The sequence below is a fragment of the Triticum urartu genome, chromosome 5A (assembly GCF_056163025.1).
Source record: "Triticum urartu cultivar PI428250 chromosome 5A, HENAU_Tu73, whole genome shotgun sequence".
NCBI lineage: Eukaryota > Viridiplantae > Streptophyta > Magnoliopsida > Poales > Poaceae > Triticum > Triticum urartu.
Window position 1 is genome coordinate 53,907,584 of NC_141877.1, and position 15,716 is coordinate 53,923,299.

The 15,716-nt window shown below is 51.4% G+C and overlaps 1 protein-coding gene across 1 annotated transcript; it reads right to left on the reverse strand.

The window, feature by feature from the left end:
- Nucleotides 1-2,734: 2,734 nt before the first annotated feature.
- On the reverse strand, nucleotides 2,735-3,598 carry LOC147967984 (uncharacterized). The gene has a single exon (XM_087523344.1). The coding sequence runs from the start codon at nucleotides 3,596-3,598 to the stop codon at nucleotides 2,735-2,737; it is 864 nt and encodes a 287-aa protein (XP_087379470.1).
- Between the last annotated feature and the right edge of the window lie 12,118 nt (nucleotides 3,599-15,716).

Sequence of the window (15,716 nt, forward strand, 5' to 3'; positions counted from 1 at the left end):
AAGATCAAGGAGACTAAGGAAGAAGAAGATCAGAGAAAAACAAAAGTGCCACCAGGCACAGGCCGCTAGCCTACTCTCCCGGCGGGTCCCTGAAGGGGCTCTGAATTGACTTGATGCCGGCTTGTTGCCAGAGGCCTAGCCCTCTCCTGGTCTCGTTGAGGATGTCTTCCACCTTGGCCTCTTTTGCCCTAAAAATTCAGTGATTCCTCTCTTGCCAGATCTACCATAGGGCAAGCAATGCAAGTGACTTGATCGCTTTCCTGTGAGATGGCGGCGTTGCATCTGACATAGCTCTGAACTTGTCCAGAGAGGTTACGTTGCCAATCCAGGATTCCTGGCCTAGTGCGCGGCAACACTTCCATGTAGCAATGGCATTCCAGGTTGCCGTTGCGAGGGGGCAAAGCCAGAACAAGTGCTCGGAGCTTTCCAGGTTGCGGAGGCATAACGGGCAGAAGTAGCTGTTCGGCCATCCTCGCCGCTGCAACCTATCATTGCACCAGAGCCGGTTCTGGTGGAGCAGCCAGGCGAAGATTTTCAGCTTTGCAGGCGCTCGGGTGGTCCAGATCAGCTCGCGGAACTAAGGCTGCACAGAACCCTGGAACTGGGCGCGGTAGGCTGAATGTGTAGTGTACTGTCCGGATGCTTCAATCTTCCAAGCGATCCGGTCTTGGCTGGCTTCCTGAAGGTGGTACGATTGCAGCCGGCGGTGCAAAATGAGCACCTCCTGTGCAATAGAACCAGTGTCACCGTGCGCCAGGTCAGAAACCCAGCGGTCTTCGTGTACGGCCTGCGCCACCGATCTGTTCTTTTTTCTGGAGTGTTTGAAGAGGTTGGGGTGGAAGAGCTTCAGCGGAGACGCATCGATCCAAGCCGAGTGCCAGAAACTAGCCGTTTTGCCATTGCCAATAGTCACCTTTGTGGCCGCACTAAAAAGGGTGTGATCGGAGGCATCGCATGGCAGCTCTGTTCCTGCCCATGGGCTCTCCGGGCTTTTCCAGGCGTGCCAGAGCCAGCGAAGGCGGAGAGCACGACTGAACTTGTACAGGTCGAGGATGCCAAGGCCACCGTGCTCGATCGGGGAGAAGACCCGCGCCCAATTCACTTTGCAGCTGCCGCCGGTGAGCTCTTGATCATGGCCCCAAAGGAAGCAACGTCTGCATTTGCCTATTTCTTTCAGCAGCTTCACTGGGATTTTGAGGGCTGTGAAGGCAAACGTTGGCATGGCGGTGAGGACGCATCTGGCCATGGAGAGCATTTTCCCTTTCCAGCCCACTAGTCTAGCCCGCAATCTATCCAGGATGAACTGAAGATGTACTAGCCTAAGTCGGCCAGTTGTGAGTGGAAGCCCCAGGTATCTGATCGGGAATTGCGCGATCGGTCCCCCAAAATACTGAAGCACCGTGGTGAGGTCGATGTCGTGGCAGCAAATCGGTGTTGCCGTGGACTTGGCATTGTTTATCTTCAGGCCCGTAGCGTCGCCGAAGCTCTCAAGCATATCCATGAGATAGTCGATCTCTTCTCTAATGGGGTTTGCAAAGATGATGGCGTCGTCCGCATATAAGCTAAACCTAAACTTGATCTCCCTGCCTGGCACCGGCGTATTGTGGAGCTCTTCTTCAGCCGCTTTAAGAAGGCGATGGATGGGATCGATCGCAAGGATGAACAGAAGCGGGGACATGGGGTCACCCTGCCGTAGGCCATGCCGATGCATGATGGTTTGGCCGGGGACGCCATTGAGGAGGAAGGTTGACGATGAGGTGGCCAGCAGCATGGTGATCCAGTCCCGCCATCTCGCACTGAAACCAAGGTTCACCAAGAGCTCGAGCAGATATTCCCATGAAACATTATCGAAGGCCCTGGAGATGTCTAACTTAAGAAGAACCGCCGGTGTCTTTTTCCGGTGCAGAGCTTTAACACAATTTTGAACATAGACAAAACTGTCATGAAGGCATCTTGTTTTCAGAAAAGCTGTCTGGGCCGGCGATATGATGCGTTGGACGATCGGGGCGAGCCTGATCGAGAGCACTTTGGAGACTAGCTTGGCGATGGAGTGTATCAGGCTAATCGACCGGTAATCATTTATGCCGTTCGCGCCGTCTTTCTTGGGGATTAGGGCTACGATTGCTGAATTTAGCAACCCAAAATTGCTACCCGCCAGGTTGTAGAATTGGTTGAAGGCCTGCATGACATCTTCTTTGATTATCTGCCAGCATGATCGAAAGAATGTGCCGTTGAAGCCGTCCGGCCCGGGGGACTTCTCTACCGGAGATGCCTGAATCGCCGCCAACACCTCTTCCTCAGAAAAGGGGTTATCCAGCCCACCACCTTGGATTGTGGGAATGTGTAGTTGCCCCCAGTTTATCGTAGACGATCGCTGCTGTGTAGCCCCAAGGATGCTGTCAAAGTGGTTGTGGATTGCTGCTTCTTTGTCGCTGTGTGCCGCAGCTACTGTATCGTTGACCTTCAGAGATTGTATGAAGTTGTTTCTCTTCTGCGAGCAGATTTTTGCCATGAAAAACTTTGTTGGGGCGTCGCCGGAGCGCAGCCAGGTGAGCCTGGAGGCCTGCCTCTTCCTGCATCTCTCGATCGCTGCCAGCCCCAACAATCTGAGCTTGAGGCTCCTGCGCAGGTCGCGTTCGGCCGGCGAAAGCTGGCGCCGTTCCTGAGCCTCGTCGAGGCGCAAGATGACCTCACAGGCCATATGGAATTGCAGTCTTGCATCACCGAAGAGGCCCTAGCTCCAAATGCATAGGTCTTTGGCCGTACGAGCAAGCTTGACGTGGAGGCGGGTGAATGCGCAGGAGGCAGCCACCGGCCTCGCCCAGGCCGCGTTCACCGTGTCCGCAAAGCGCGGGAAGCGCGGCCAGAAGGACTCGAACTTGAAGCACCTGCGCCGGCGGGGCCCCGCCGCATCGGACAGCACGAGCGGGCAATGGTCGGAGCAGGCAGTGGAGGCGGCCATGAGCATGGTCAGTGAAAAAAGGGTTTCCCATGGCACGTTGCAGAAGAATTTATCGATGCCCACTAGGATTGGGTTGTCGCGCTCGTTGCTCCAGGTGTACTTGCGGTTGCTGCATTTGAGCTGACGAAAACCCGCTCTGTCAATGGCCGTCCTAAAGCGGCCCATTAGCCTCCTATTGAGGTTGAGGTTGTTCTTCTCCCTTGCTTCGTAGATTTGGTTCAAATCACCGCAGATTATCCAAGGTTTAGACATGGGCGGGGCCGTGCTCGAGATCTCAGCGAGAAAAGCCTCTTTGCTCGCGTCGTCGTTTGGTCCGTAGACCGTGGTTAGCCAGAAGGATGTGTGGCATCTAGCTACGGTGACCCTGATCGTAACTGCAAATTGGCCGACAACGTGGGTGACGACGTCTACGAGTTCTTTGTTCCACAGGATGGCAATGCCACTGCGGGTGCTGATTGCAGGCATGACGGCGCAGCCCTGCAGTGTATTGCCACCGATTTCGCGGACGAGGGCTGACGACCAAACATCTATCTTGGTCTCTTGCATGCACAGAATGGCGGCCCGATGGGCAGCAACTACTTCTCTAACCGCTTCTCTCTTCACTGGCGAGTTCAGTCCACGTACGTTCCAGCTCATTATCGGGGGGAGTGGAGGTCGTCATTCATCTGGACACTGATGGTTTCTCCGGCGACTACAACGACTAAAGGCGAACAGGTACACCATCCAGCTCTCCGGGGGACGCCGTCGACCACCAATAGGCCCCAAATCACGACGGCGCCGGACCGGCCTTAGCCATGCACTGATACAGGATTGAAGCAAACCTAACTCCGACCAGCCGAGTGCTGGCCGTCGCCGGAAACTAGAACTACAGCTACAACACAGGTTGGTTCCTAACATGACTAAACCATGGCCTCCTCGGCGACTCCTTCTGGCCCGTTGAGGCCAGCAGCGATGCGTAGAGCGTCCTTGCCCAACCTGGTGAGCTTGGCGATGACGGCGATATCTTCGTCGGACAGGGGCTCATCGAACCTACGCACGAGCGCCTCCGCAGCCTTCTTCGTCATCTTCTCCTTCGGGCCAAGGAGGCCCAGCCCCTGGACCAGACAGAGCGAGCCACGCTACGCCACCGGCACCTTGTAGTTTTGGGCCGCCTGACGCGCGCTCTGACACGGTGGGGGAACTGATGTAGCACGGACCTTGGGTGGAGCAGAGCTGCGCTTGGACGGTGGCAGGCCAAGCAGGGGGGCCGGCTTGTCGCAGAAGAGGCGTCGTGGGGCGGCAGAGGATTCTGCAATCTCCAGGTGTTGAACTTGCTGCGTCACCTCTCCTAGCTGGACGGCAACCGTGGCCACGACCGTCGGTGTCTGGCAGCTGAGGAGAGCCGGGTTGTGGCACGCTCCAGAGAGCGTGGGGCTGAATGTGTCCGGCATCTCCACCGCTGCCATGCCCCTCCTCTTGCTTGCACCCTCGTCGGAGTCAAGGGGCACGGCCGTCGATGTCGCGATCATCTCGTCGAGCTGGGCCGCGACGACGTCTCCGGAGAGCAGGGGGGCGGGGATGGCCTTGTCAGTCGTGGCGAAAAACTCGTCGACGCCGTCGGGGGCCGGCACACGTGCGGGAGGGGGAGGTGTGGGCACGTGCACCTGACTTGCCAGCCGCTAGCTGCCGCTCTTCTTCTTGCTTGGGTACGCCTTGCCGGACGATCGGTCACGGCCACCATGCTGGCCGCGATTTCTTGAGCTTCTAGAGCGGCGGAGGGAGGGGAGCGACTGCGCTGGCGCACCCTGCTGGTGGCCCCGTCCACTCCTGGCGAGGCGTTGGAGCCACGCCCGCGCCCAAGCAGCGTGTCCTTCCAGGAGCGTCGGCCACCGCCGCCGCCGCCCCCCTCCCCTCATCGTCGCGGCGGGGGCCGCCACGAGGAAGGCCGCAGCAGCCCGTGTCCACCATCGGCGCGCGCTGCAGACGGCGGTGGCGCTCCTCCATCTGGCCGTCCTCCACATGCATGACCCAGGTGCCTGTGTAGGTGCACGGCAAGCTGTCGTCGTGGTCGGAGTCGGAGGAGGGCAGGCCGCTCTGAGCTGAGTGGGATGAGTGCGGAGAGCAAGGGGACCAGTCCTCCACCCTGTCAACATGGATGAGGAGGTCGTAGCGCTCGGCACCGGGCGGCAGGGTGACACGCCGATCGGGCGACGAGTGGCCCTCCATCTCCTCGACACGGCTGACGCCCTGAGGGAGCTTCCAGTAGGTGTGCCGGGTGGGAATGAACGCCATGTCCTAGACCCACACCCAGCAAGCGAAGGTTTTGGTGTGGTCGCGCTCCAGCGTGCGGCTGTCGAGCCGGTCGATGCGCACCTTGTCGCCGAACACCTCGTGGACACCCTCCAGGGTCCAGTACTGTTGAGGCAGGTGCTCGATGACGCGGCGGACGTGGAGGTTGAAGATGCCGTGGCCAGCGTGGTCGTTTTCACCCCAGGGCGCGATGTTGAAGTTGACGCCGTCGACGCGCAGGGTGCCGCGGCGCACCGCGTTGTCGTGGTGGGCAGGCTGGGTGAAGGTGACGAAGAAATCCTCCGAGTTGGGCGCTGTCACCCGCAGGTGGTGCGGTGGATGCACAGCTGCGCCTCAAAAGCGCGGCCCACCGCCATGGGCGAGGTGGCGCAGATTCCGTCGGCCGCGCGCAGCGTGACGGCGTGGCGTCGAAGGAAGAAGACGCTTTGCTCGATGGCCGAGGTGGACTCGCCGACCTTGTGGCTTGCGCGGGGGCGCCTGGCCGGGTCGACCAAGCTGAGCTCAGCCATGTCAGCAGTCGTCGGGGATGGAGGGGCCGGCGGTGGCGTGGGCGGGGGTGGGGAAACGAAGGCGAGTGTGGACAGAGGAGCGAGGGGGGAGCAGACCTATCCTACTGGAGGCAGGGCCGCCATAGCCGTTTCGTGGATTTTGGGGGCACTCCCTGGCAAAGTGGACGCAGAGCTCGCAGATCACGCAGCGGAGAGGGTCACGGCAGTCCTTTCTACGGTGGTGCTTGCTGAGGCAGCGAAAGCAGCGGCCGCGGAAGCGGCTTAAGAAAGCTTCCCGGCCACCCACCGCATTGAAGCTCGGCCGCCGGTCCGAGCGCGGAGCCGCGCTCTTCTTTGAAGGAACCGGCAGATCCAGGGCTGCCTTACGGCTTTTGCGCGAGGAGACCTCGGTCCAGTCACCGTCCATTTCGGAAGGGGAATGATCGACCGCTGGGGATGGGACAACGATGATGGATTGAATGCGTCGGACCGGGGGAGGGCTGAGATCCGCCGGGTCTTCCGAGGTAGGCGCCTTAGAGCAGCCCCCACGCAGCAGCAGGCGCGGCGGGGCCGCCGGATCCGGCCTTGAAGACGCGCCAGGGTCCGGGATCTCGACCGGGGATGGAGCGGGGGGCGCCGAGGAGACCCGCGGGTCAGAGCCAGGAGCGGGGCGGCCATGCGGATCCGAGGCTGAAGCAGGGCGGCCATGCGGGTCCGAGGCGGAAGCAGGGCGATGGGGCGGCACGCCCATGCTGGGCGCGGGGGCGGTGACCGCCGCGGCCGGAGCGGCCAGCAGCGCAGGAAGGGAGGGGTGGCTACCTACAGGAGCAGTCACTATGTTGGTTTTCCGACAAGGAGCTGCTAAATATATGCAATATTTTTGGACAGATGTGCTTTAGCAAAACTGATTACTCCGGCACCAAAAACGCATGCATCGTCAGACTAGCCACGTAGAGTGCATCATGATTAGCGCCGGGTTACCCGTCTACCCGGCTAAAACAACAGTGCATGACGGTGGCGTAGTGTCACGGGTGATTGATTTACTATATATAGAGAGAGACCCCGAGCTATCTATAAACTAACTAATTAACTAAACAAGCTTCTATAAGGAGACGCCAAAGCCAACCAAGAAGTTGATGAGATAATTTAGCTTAGCTGGACCAACTAATCATGATTGGACAAGCATACACACAGGGCCGGCCAATCTTTTTGTGTGCACGTACGTGCCGGCCTGTATAACGTGCGTGTGAAACATGCACGATGCACGCGTCAACCACTCTAATCGTCGTCGCCTTAGTTGCTTTTTATGCTATAGTTCGATCTCTAATTACGTGTACACTAATTGAGGCCAATAATTTTTTTGAAGCTTGAGTACTTTACGCCCGGTTGGAGTTAGGGTGTGCAAAGCAAAACTTCCCTAGTGTTAACTACTCAAACGTAAGTACGTCCATGGAATCTGATTTTGTAGTGTAAGATTGTTTTTATGGACTAGATAATTGTCTGTACATTGCAACCGAGGCATTAATATTCTAGTAGAGTAGCCTGTTATTTACTGCCTTCCGCATATTAGTTTTGGTCAAAGTCAAGCTTTACAAACTTTGACAAAGTTTATAGACAAAAATATTAACATGTACAATAACAAATCAATACCATTATATTCGTTGTTGAATGTACTTCCACATCATATAGATTTGTTATGCTAAGTATTTATATTTTTTTCTATAAATTTGCTCAAACTTTACAAAGTTTGACTTCAGTCAACTCTAATATGGAGTAAATAAAAACGAAGGGAGTATGTACTCAAATAATTAATGTGATTGTATAAAATAAACTAACTTTACTTGATAAACACTACTTTGATAAGTATTTATTGGCTTATCTAAATGTGAGGTAGTTGAAGCAACTTTTAAGAAACCCGGTGAAAAAACAAAGATGGGAGGTAAAAGTTTTAAAATGCAGGGGGGTGAAGGAGAGACATATGGGTGGACCACATAACCTTACGTCCTTTTAAACTACGATAAGTAGGAGGATGTGAGGAAACATGCTCATTGGTGGTCAAAGTATCATGTAAAAAAGTATTTCAATATTAAAAAACTTCCATTTAAATCGTAAAATAGCATTACTGACATCTTATTGCAATGCAAAATATATGCATCCCGCCAAAATAAACTGGTTTGCAAAGATATACTTGTCTCTGAGAAGAACGAGACACACACGTAATATACACATATAGCTAATGTGTAGAAATATGGCAACATAAAATTTACTAAAAGTGCACTCAATTAAAAACACAAAATAAATTATGATGCAGAATGGCACTAAGTCGCTAACATACAAGTTATTGAGTATGCTGTGCAACAATTGCATATTTTGTGTCTTTTTGACAAATTGCAAGTTGTCGGATAACTTTTGATAGAGAATAAGTTACAAATATAAGAATCCGTCTATTTTTGTTAACCTTTTAATACAATACTGCTTGACTAACTAAAAAGATCATCCATGACTCCAGTTAAACAAATTGTTAAATAAGTTTGATAAGTTTGACTGTCTATATAAGTTTGAGTGTACCTAAGAAAAACTCAAGTTGGAAATATTGAATTTGTTTTTCTAACACGGTACACACGCAGACGGTCATACATACGTCCATATACTCACCCCCTGTGAACGCACACACGCACACCTTACCTCTATGAGCACATCTAAGAATTGAGCTAGCACATCGGCTTGATTGACAAAGTTGTCATAGATGCCTTCGTAGTTGACGAAAACGTGGTCTGAAATAAATCTAGAAAAATGTGAGCACCAATGTCAAATCTAGGACTCGTACTCTGGTAGGCTGGGGTTACCACTGTCCTTCTAATGATTCAATTATAGGTTGGTTCGCAAATATTGAATTTGTTAATTATGTCCCGCAATAATCATGTGATATTTTTTTTCTTGATTGCAAATTTTTGTTGGTAGTTTACCAAGCTGACCACTAGGTTGCAATAATGATGTGTGTACAATAATCAGCTAATTTTTTTAAAATAATACATTTTTTTAGTAATTTGCAAAAATATTACGCCCAAAAAATTATTTTCAAAAATAATACACCGTCGGCCAGCAGCTGGCCGACTAGTCCTAGTCAGCTAGCAGCAGGCCGACTGGACCTTATCGGCCAACTGCTAGCCGACAGGTGGCTTCTCGGCCACGGGGAGGCCGACTATTGGCCAGGCCACGTCGGGCGCTGGCTGTCGGCGCGGGTTGGGTCACGGGCGACCCAGTCAGCCAGCTTCCGACCGATCGGCCAGCTGCTGGCCGACAGGGAGCCGGCCCCGCAGCGCACGCCCCTTTTGTAACGCCCTCGATGCGGCTATATCTCCCACGTGTCGAAGCACGACTTAGAGGCATAACCACATTGAAAGAAATGTCGCAAGTGAGGTAATCTTCACACAACTCATGTAATACATAAGGGAAAGATACATAGTTGGCTTACAATTGCCACTTCACACAATTACATGAATAAAACATTACATCATCCAAATACACTCAAGGTCCGACTACGGAACCAAAATAAAAGAAGAACCCCAAATGCGACAAAGGTTCCCGATCGACCCCAACTGGGCTCCACTACTGACCAACTAGAACGAAACAACACAAAGGACAAGATCTTCATCGAGCTCCTCCTTGAGCTTGGTTGCGTCATCTGCACGGACTCATCGGCACCTGCAAGCTGGTTTTGGAAGTATCTGTGAGTCACGGGGACTCAGCAATCTCGCACCCTCGCGATCAAGACTATTTAAGCTTATGGGTAAGGTAAAGGTATGAGGTGGAGCTGCAGCAAGCGACTAGCATATATGGTGGCTAACATACGCAAATGAGAGCGAGAAGAGAAGGCAAAGCACGGTCGATAAAAGTATGATCAAGAAGTGATCCTATAACAACCTACGTCAAACATAACTCCAACACCGTGTTCACTTCCCGGACTCCGCCGAGAAGAGACCATCATGGTAACTCACACAGTTGATGCATTTTAATTAAGGTCAACTTCAGGTTTTCTACAACCGGACGTTAACAAATTCCCATCTGCCCATAACCGCGGGCACGGCTTTCGAAAGTTCAAATCCCTGCAGGGGTGTCCCAACTTAGCCCATGACAAGCTCTCACGGTCAACGAAGGAATAGACCTCCTCCCGAGACATTTCGATCAGACTCGGTATCCCGGTACAACAAGACACTTCGACAAGTTAAAACAAATCCAGCAACACCGCCCGAATGTGCCGACAAATCCCGATAGGAGCTGCACATATCTCTTTCTCAGGGCACACTCAGATTGTCTTAGGTACGGGTAGGCCAGCCCAGAGTTGCCCCTGGTGGCCACCGACAGCTGACAGGTGGACCAACACTCAGAGGAGCACTGGCCCCGGGGGGGGGGGGTTAAAATAATGATGACCCTTGAGTCCGCGAAACCCAAGGGAAAAAGAGGCTAGGTGGCGAATGGTAAAACCAATGGTGGGCATTGCTGGAAGAGTTTTATTCAAGGCGAACTGTCAAGGGGTTCCCATTATTACCCAACCGCGTAAGGAACGCAAAATCCGGGAACATAACACCGATATGACGGAAACTAGGGCGGCAAGAGTGGAACAAAACACCAGGCATAAGGCCGAGCCTTCCACCCTTTACCAAGTATATAGATGCATTAAATTAAATAAGATATATTGTGATATCCCAACAAGTAAACAATGTCCCAACAAGGAACAACATCTCCATGTTCCAACCAGGAACAAACTTCAATCTTCACCTGCAACTAACAACGCTATAAGAGGGGCTGAGCAAAACGGTAACATAGCCAATCAACGGTTTGCTAGGACAAGGTGGGTTAGAGGCTTGACATGGCAATTTGGGAGGCTTGAAAGCAAGTGGTAGGCATCGTAGCATTGGCATAGCAAAAGAGCGAGCATCTAGCAAAGCAAAGATAGTAGTGATCTCGAGGGTATGGTCATCTTGCCTGAAATCCCACAAGGAAGAAGAACGAGTCCATGAAGAAGGCAAACGGACGTAGTCGAACGAATCCTCACAAACGCGACGTTATCGAAACCAACCCGAAGAAGCAACACCGGAAAGAAAGCAAACAACATAGTAAACAACCACGACATGAACATGGCATGATGCACAATCAAGTATGATGAATGTCCGGTTTAATGAAGCATGGCATGGCAAAATGCACAAACAATCCTACAAATTAAGTGGAGCTCAACATGCAACTCCGTTGCATATTGAAGAAAACACCACATGACTTATTTAGTTCTCTCTTGTTATGTACCCAACAATATTAAATGTTGTTAAACATGGCAAGAGGGTGAAGCAAAGAAAACTACCTATCTAGGCAAGTTTAAATGAGGCCGGAAACAACGAACAACAATTCCGGTAAATCCCCATATGCATATTTTGGTTATGGTACTGTTCTGCCCTAAACACACTTTTAGGGTTGTTAAACATGCAAAACAAGTATACCATGTTAAACTAGGCATTTTTCTACCCCATTTACATATAAATATTATTTAATTCGGAGCTACGGTTATTTAGTTATGAATTAAATCATTTTAGCATGGCAGTAGGAGCAAATTTAAACAAACAGCATTTTAGAAATTTTAAACATAGATGAAAACGACATATTATGATACTAGACAAAATTCTAAGCAAGTTTCATATATAATTTATTTAGATCCGATGCACGGTTGTGAAGTTATTAAATGCATGAAACTAGGGGGTTTTCTGTAAAACTGCAATTCCCTGGAAATTAGCTAAATTCACAGAGACTGGAAAAAAAACATCCACGGGCTGAAACTGGTGCAAGTTTGGGCCAATAGAGAGAGAGAAAAAAAGGGTGGGGCGCTGGGGTCAGCTTGCCCAGTGGGCCTTGGCCCGTCTGGAGGAGAGGTAGGCCGGCCTTGGTGGAGCTGGGCTTGGAGGCAGTTGAGGCCTGGATGGATCCACGCGAGAGAAGTCAACGCGGGCGAGTGCTCGTTCCCGAGCGAACAGAGGCAGAGGCGGCGCTGCGGCTCCAGCGGGGCAGGACGCCGGCGAGGGACTTGGGGCTCCGGCGAGCTGAGAAGTCCGGCAACGACGGGGATGGTCGGGACCCAACGGATCCGGTGCGAAGGAGGTCGAGGAGGCCGAGGTGAAGCGCTGGCATTCTCCTCTGCTCGATACAGAGCAAGCAGAGGCCGGCGGAACCAGTTTCAGGCGCAGGGGAGGAGCAGGGGACTCCATGGCGAGGGAAACCAAGGGCGATGGCTCGACGGCACGGGACTTGGCGCGGCTGCGGAGCCTCAGGCGACGGACGGGCGATGAGGAGGTCGTCCATGGCGACAGGAACCTGCAGGGGTCTCTGTTACAACGAGACATGGAGAGAGAGGGAAAACAGGAGGAGAGGAACGGGATGAGGAAGGAGAAGAAGACAGAGAGGAGCAGGACAAGGCCGGTCCTGGTCGTGGTCGCCGGCAGCGGGGTCGCCGGAGGGCGCGGCCTGCTGGGTCCTGAGGCGAGCTGGGTCTGGGGGGTTGAGCAGAGGAGCTCGGTGGGGGTGGATCGATGGGTGGATCGGAAAGGCACAGGAGACTGCCATTTGGGTGGATGGGGAAAAAACGAGGTGGATCTGGTGATGATCCCGAGAGGATTTGAAGTGGCGGCGGGCAGGAGGATGGAGGGGACAAGTGGCCTAAAAGCTAGGGTTCGGTCTGATTATATAGGTAGCGGGTTAGAAGAGGCAAGCTTTGGACCCTCTGATCGTAATCGGACGGACGAGAATAAAATAGTTAGGGAGTCCAAATAAGAAAACGGTGATGTTTTGTAGATGTTTGGGGATGATCCGAACCCAACGGTGGCGACTGCCCGGGTCGGGTTCGGAACAACTGCTGGACGCGCGCGTGAGGGGTTCGATGCATTGATGCAAGGGGGGGCTCAGGAGGGGTTGGTTGTGACTGTGTAGGAGGGCTTGGACTGAGAGGAGAGAAGAGAAAACGGCCCGGCAACAGTTTTCAGAGACCGAAAACGTCCGACGTTTTGACCGGCTATAATGCCGCTATAGTTTAACGGTTGGGCTATCAAACGAACTCCGAATGCGATGAAACTTGACAGACGGTCTATCTACACTATAATAAGACCACACGTCAACTCTCATCCCATTCCGAGAACATTTTCCAGCCACTTAGAAAATAATATTACGGACGTGCCGCGAGCGCGTGCAAGTGTGTCTGGGCTCAGAACGGACAACAGACGAAACTGGGGAAACCCGGACGAATGCAAGTTTTGAAAACATGATGATGCAATGCATATGATGACATGATGAAATGCAACACGCAAGCAAATGACATGGCAACGACGGCAAATAACTGGACGACAACTGGCACATCGGTCTTGGGGCGTTACACCTTTCTCCTCTCCTTCTTCTTTCCCTTTCTCCCACCGCAAGCTTCTCTCTGTTCTTCCTTCCTCCTCTCTCTTACACGAACTAGCTCCAATTGATACACCAAAATGCCCCGTTTTTTCGCGGATTTGGCACCGTGAATGGGTTCTACATAGTTAGGGGAGCCAAAAGAGACCTCGATCTACTGATGGGGTAGCTTGTGGTGGTTGTGGTGTGCATTTTGTTGGAGCATTTTTTCAGCGCATTGGTGGAGGTTGTGGCGGTGGTGGAGGTGGAGGTGGTGGTGGTGAAGCTGGGGCAGCGTGGTGGAGGTGAAGCTCTGGTAGTTTGGTGGAGTTTCCGGCTCCAGTTCCGGTGATTGAAGGCCGCCGTTCGTCGTTCGCACGCACGCTACAAGGGTATATTTTAACAAACATTTTTATTTTCGAAGTTGCGTGCAATTATTGTTATTTGCTCCGGTAGTAACGTAAATATATTTAGGTGGTCGTAGTGAGCATTTTATTTCCCGGTTCCGGTGTGCGATTATTGTTATTTGCTCCGGTAGTAACGTAAATATATTTAGGTGCTCGTGGTGAGCATTTTATTTCCTGGTACCGGTGTGCCATTATTGTTATTTGCTCTGGTAGTAACGTAAATATATTTAGGTGGTCGTAGTGAGCATTTTATTTCCCGGTTCCGGTGTGCGATTATTGCTATTTGCTCCGGTAGTAACGTAAATATATTTAGGTGGTCGTGATGAGCATTTTATTTCCCGGTACCGGTGTGCCATTATTGTTATTTGCTCCGGTAGTAACGTAAATATATTTAGGTGGTCTGGTGAGCATTTTATTTTCCGGTACCGGTGTGCAATTATTGTTATTTGCTCCGGTAGTAACGTAAATATATTTAGGTGGTCGTGGTGAGCATTTTATTTCCCGGTACCGGTGTGCAATTATTGTTATTTGCTCCGGTAGTAACCTAAATATATTTAGGTGGTCGTGGTGAGCATTTTATTTCAAGGTTCCGGTGTGCGATTATTGTTATTTGCTCCGGTAGTAAACGTAAATATATTTAGGTGTGTCGGTAATTGGAGTTGCTCCAGTAGTAAACGTAAATATTTAGGTGTTCTTGGTGAGCATTTTAAGTTGTTGCTTAATACTTGTATTAGTTGCTCCGTTAATATTCTGTAATATATAGCTAGCTAATATATAGACATGTCTAATATTTCTTAGTGGGGGTATATTAAGTTGTTGCTTAATACCTGTATTTCGTTGTTGAAAAAAAATAGGTGAGCCGAGATGTCTAGTGTAGTGAACTTCAGATTTTGCTATGGTCATGGTACTGTCCAAACAACTGAGATGGGAGCAGATCTGAGTGAATTTACTCATATAGATGTGCCAATGAGCGCACCTCAAACATGGTCTGTCAGTCAGTTGAAAGAATGGATTGCGGCAAGTTTAGGTCTTGATACTGAAACACACACCGTCGGTGTTCATGCATTGTGGACACGGTCAAGTTCAATAATTTACTTTTATTTGAGGCTGATAGAGCGAGACTCCGAATGGGTGCGGTGGTTACAAGGTTGTGAACGAAGGGGATGCAATCCTGTTGCTTTAGTTCTTCCCGTCGTGAAGGAGGTCACTGCACATGAAGGCGAGGGTGGCTACGATCCTGGTCATAGCAGTGTAGGGAGGCAGTTATCTATGTCAAATGCTGGAGATGATTGTTACGAACAAGGACAGAGCAGTCAGGTAGAAGGAGGAAATGCTTATGGTTATGAACCAGGGCAGAGTAGTCAGGTAGAAGGAGGAAATGCCGATGGTGATTACAATGGCGAGGTGGACGCTGACAAGGTAGATGGGCACATGCAGGACCATATGGAAGAAGAAGACACCGATGTTGAAAGGGGTCATGCCGATGATTCTGACGAGTCAGATGAAGAAGAAAATGCAGAGGAGGCCCCGAATCCTGCATCGTGGAATCATGACTTCTCATCTGCAATGACCGTGAATGATGGACATGATTCAGCCTAGCAATATCACCAGAACAATATTGCGATGGGTGCTATGTATTCGAACAAGCAAGCCCTGAAAGATGCAATAATTAACTGGGCAATGTCCACACAAAGGGTTTTCATAGCTCAGGTGTCCAGTCAGAAATTCCTGACAATGGTATGCAAGAACGCAGATTGTCCCGCCAGGGTGCACGGCTTTCTCCCTAAGTATGGCACAAGTTGGGTGATAAGTGACTTAGTTAATCACACTTGTCTTATTCCCTGCATCCCTCAGGATCATGCCAACCTTTCATCCACGCTTATTGCTCGGTTGTTTTACGATAAGATAGTGCAGGGCAAAGCTATGGAAGTGAAGGCAGTCCAGACAAAAGTCTTCGCCAGGTTCAAGTACAGAATTTCTTAGGCAAGGCTTGGAGGGCTAAGCATGCGGCGCTTGAGAGGAGATTTGGTTCTTATTTTGATGCATATGACTCTGTTGTCCAGCTCCTCCACACCCTGCAGCAACGGAATCCAGGCACCTATATCGATATCCAAGACATGTTCATGCCAGAGTTCCCAACTGTGAGGGTGCTGCATC

Coding starts and splice junctions, on each gene's coding strand:
- LOC147967984 (XM_087523344.1), bottom strand. CDS start 3,598: ATGAGCTGGAACGTACGTGGACTGAACTCGCCAGTGAAGAGAGAAGCG.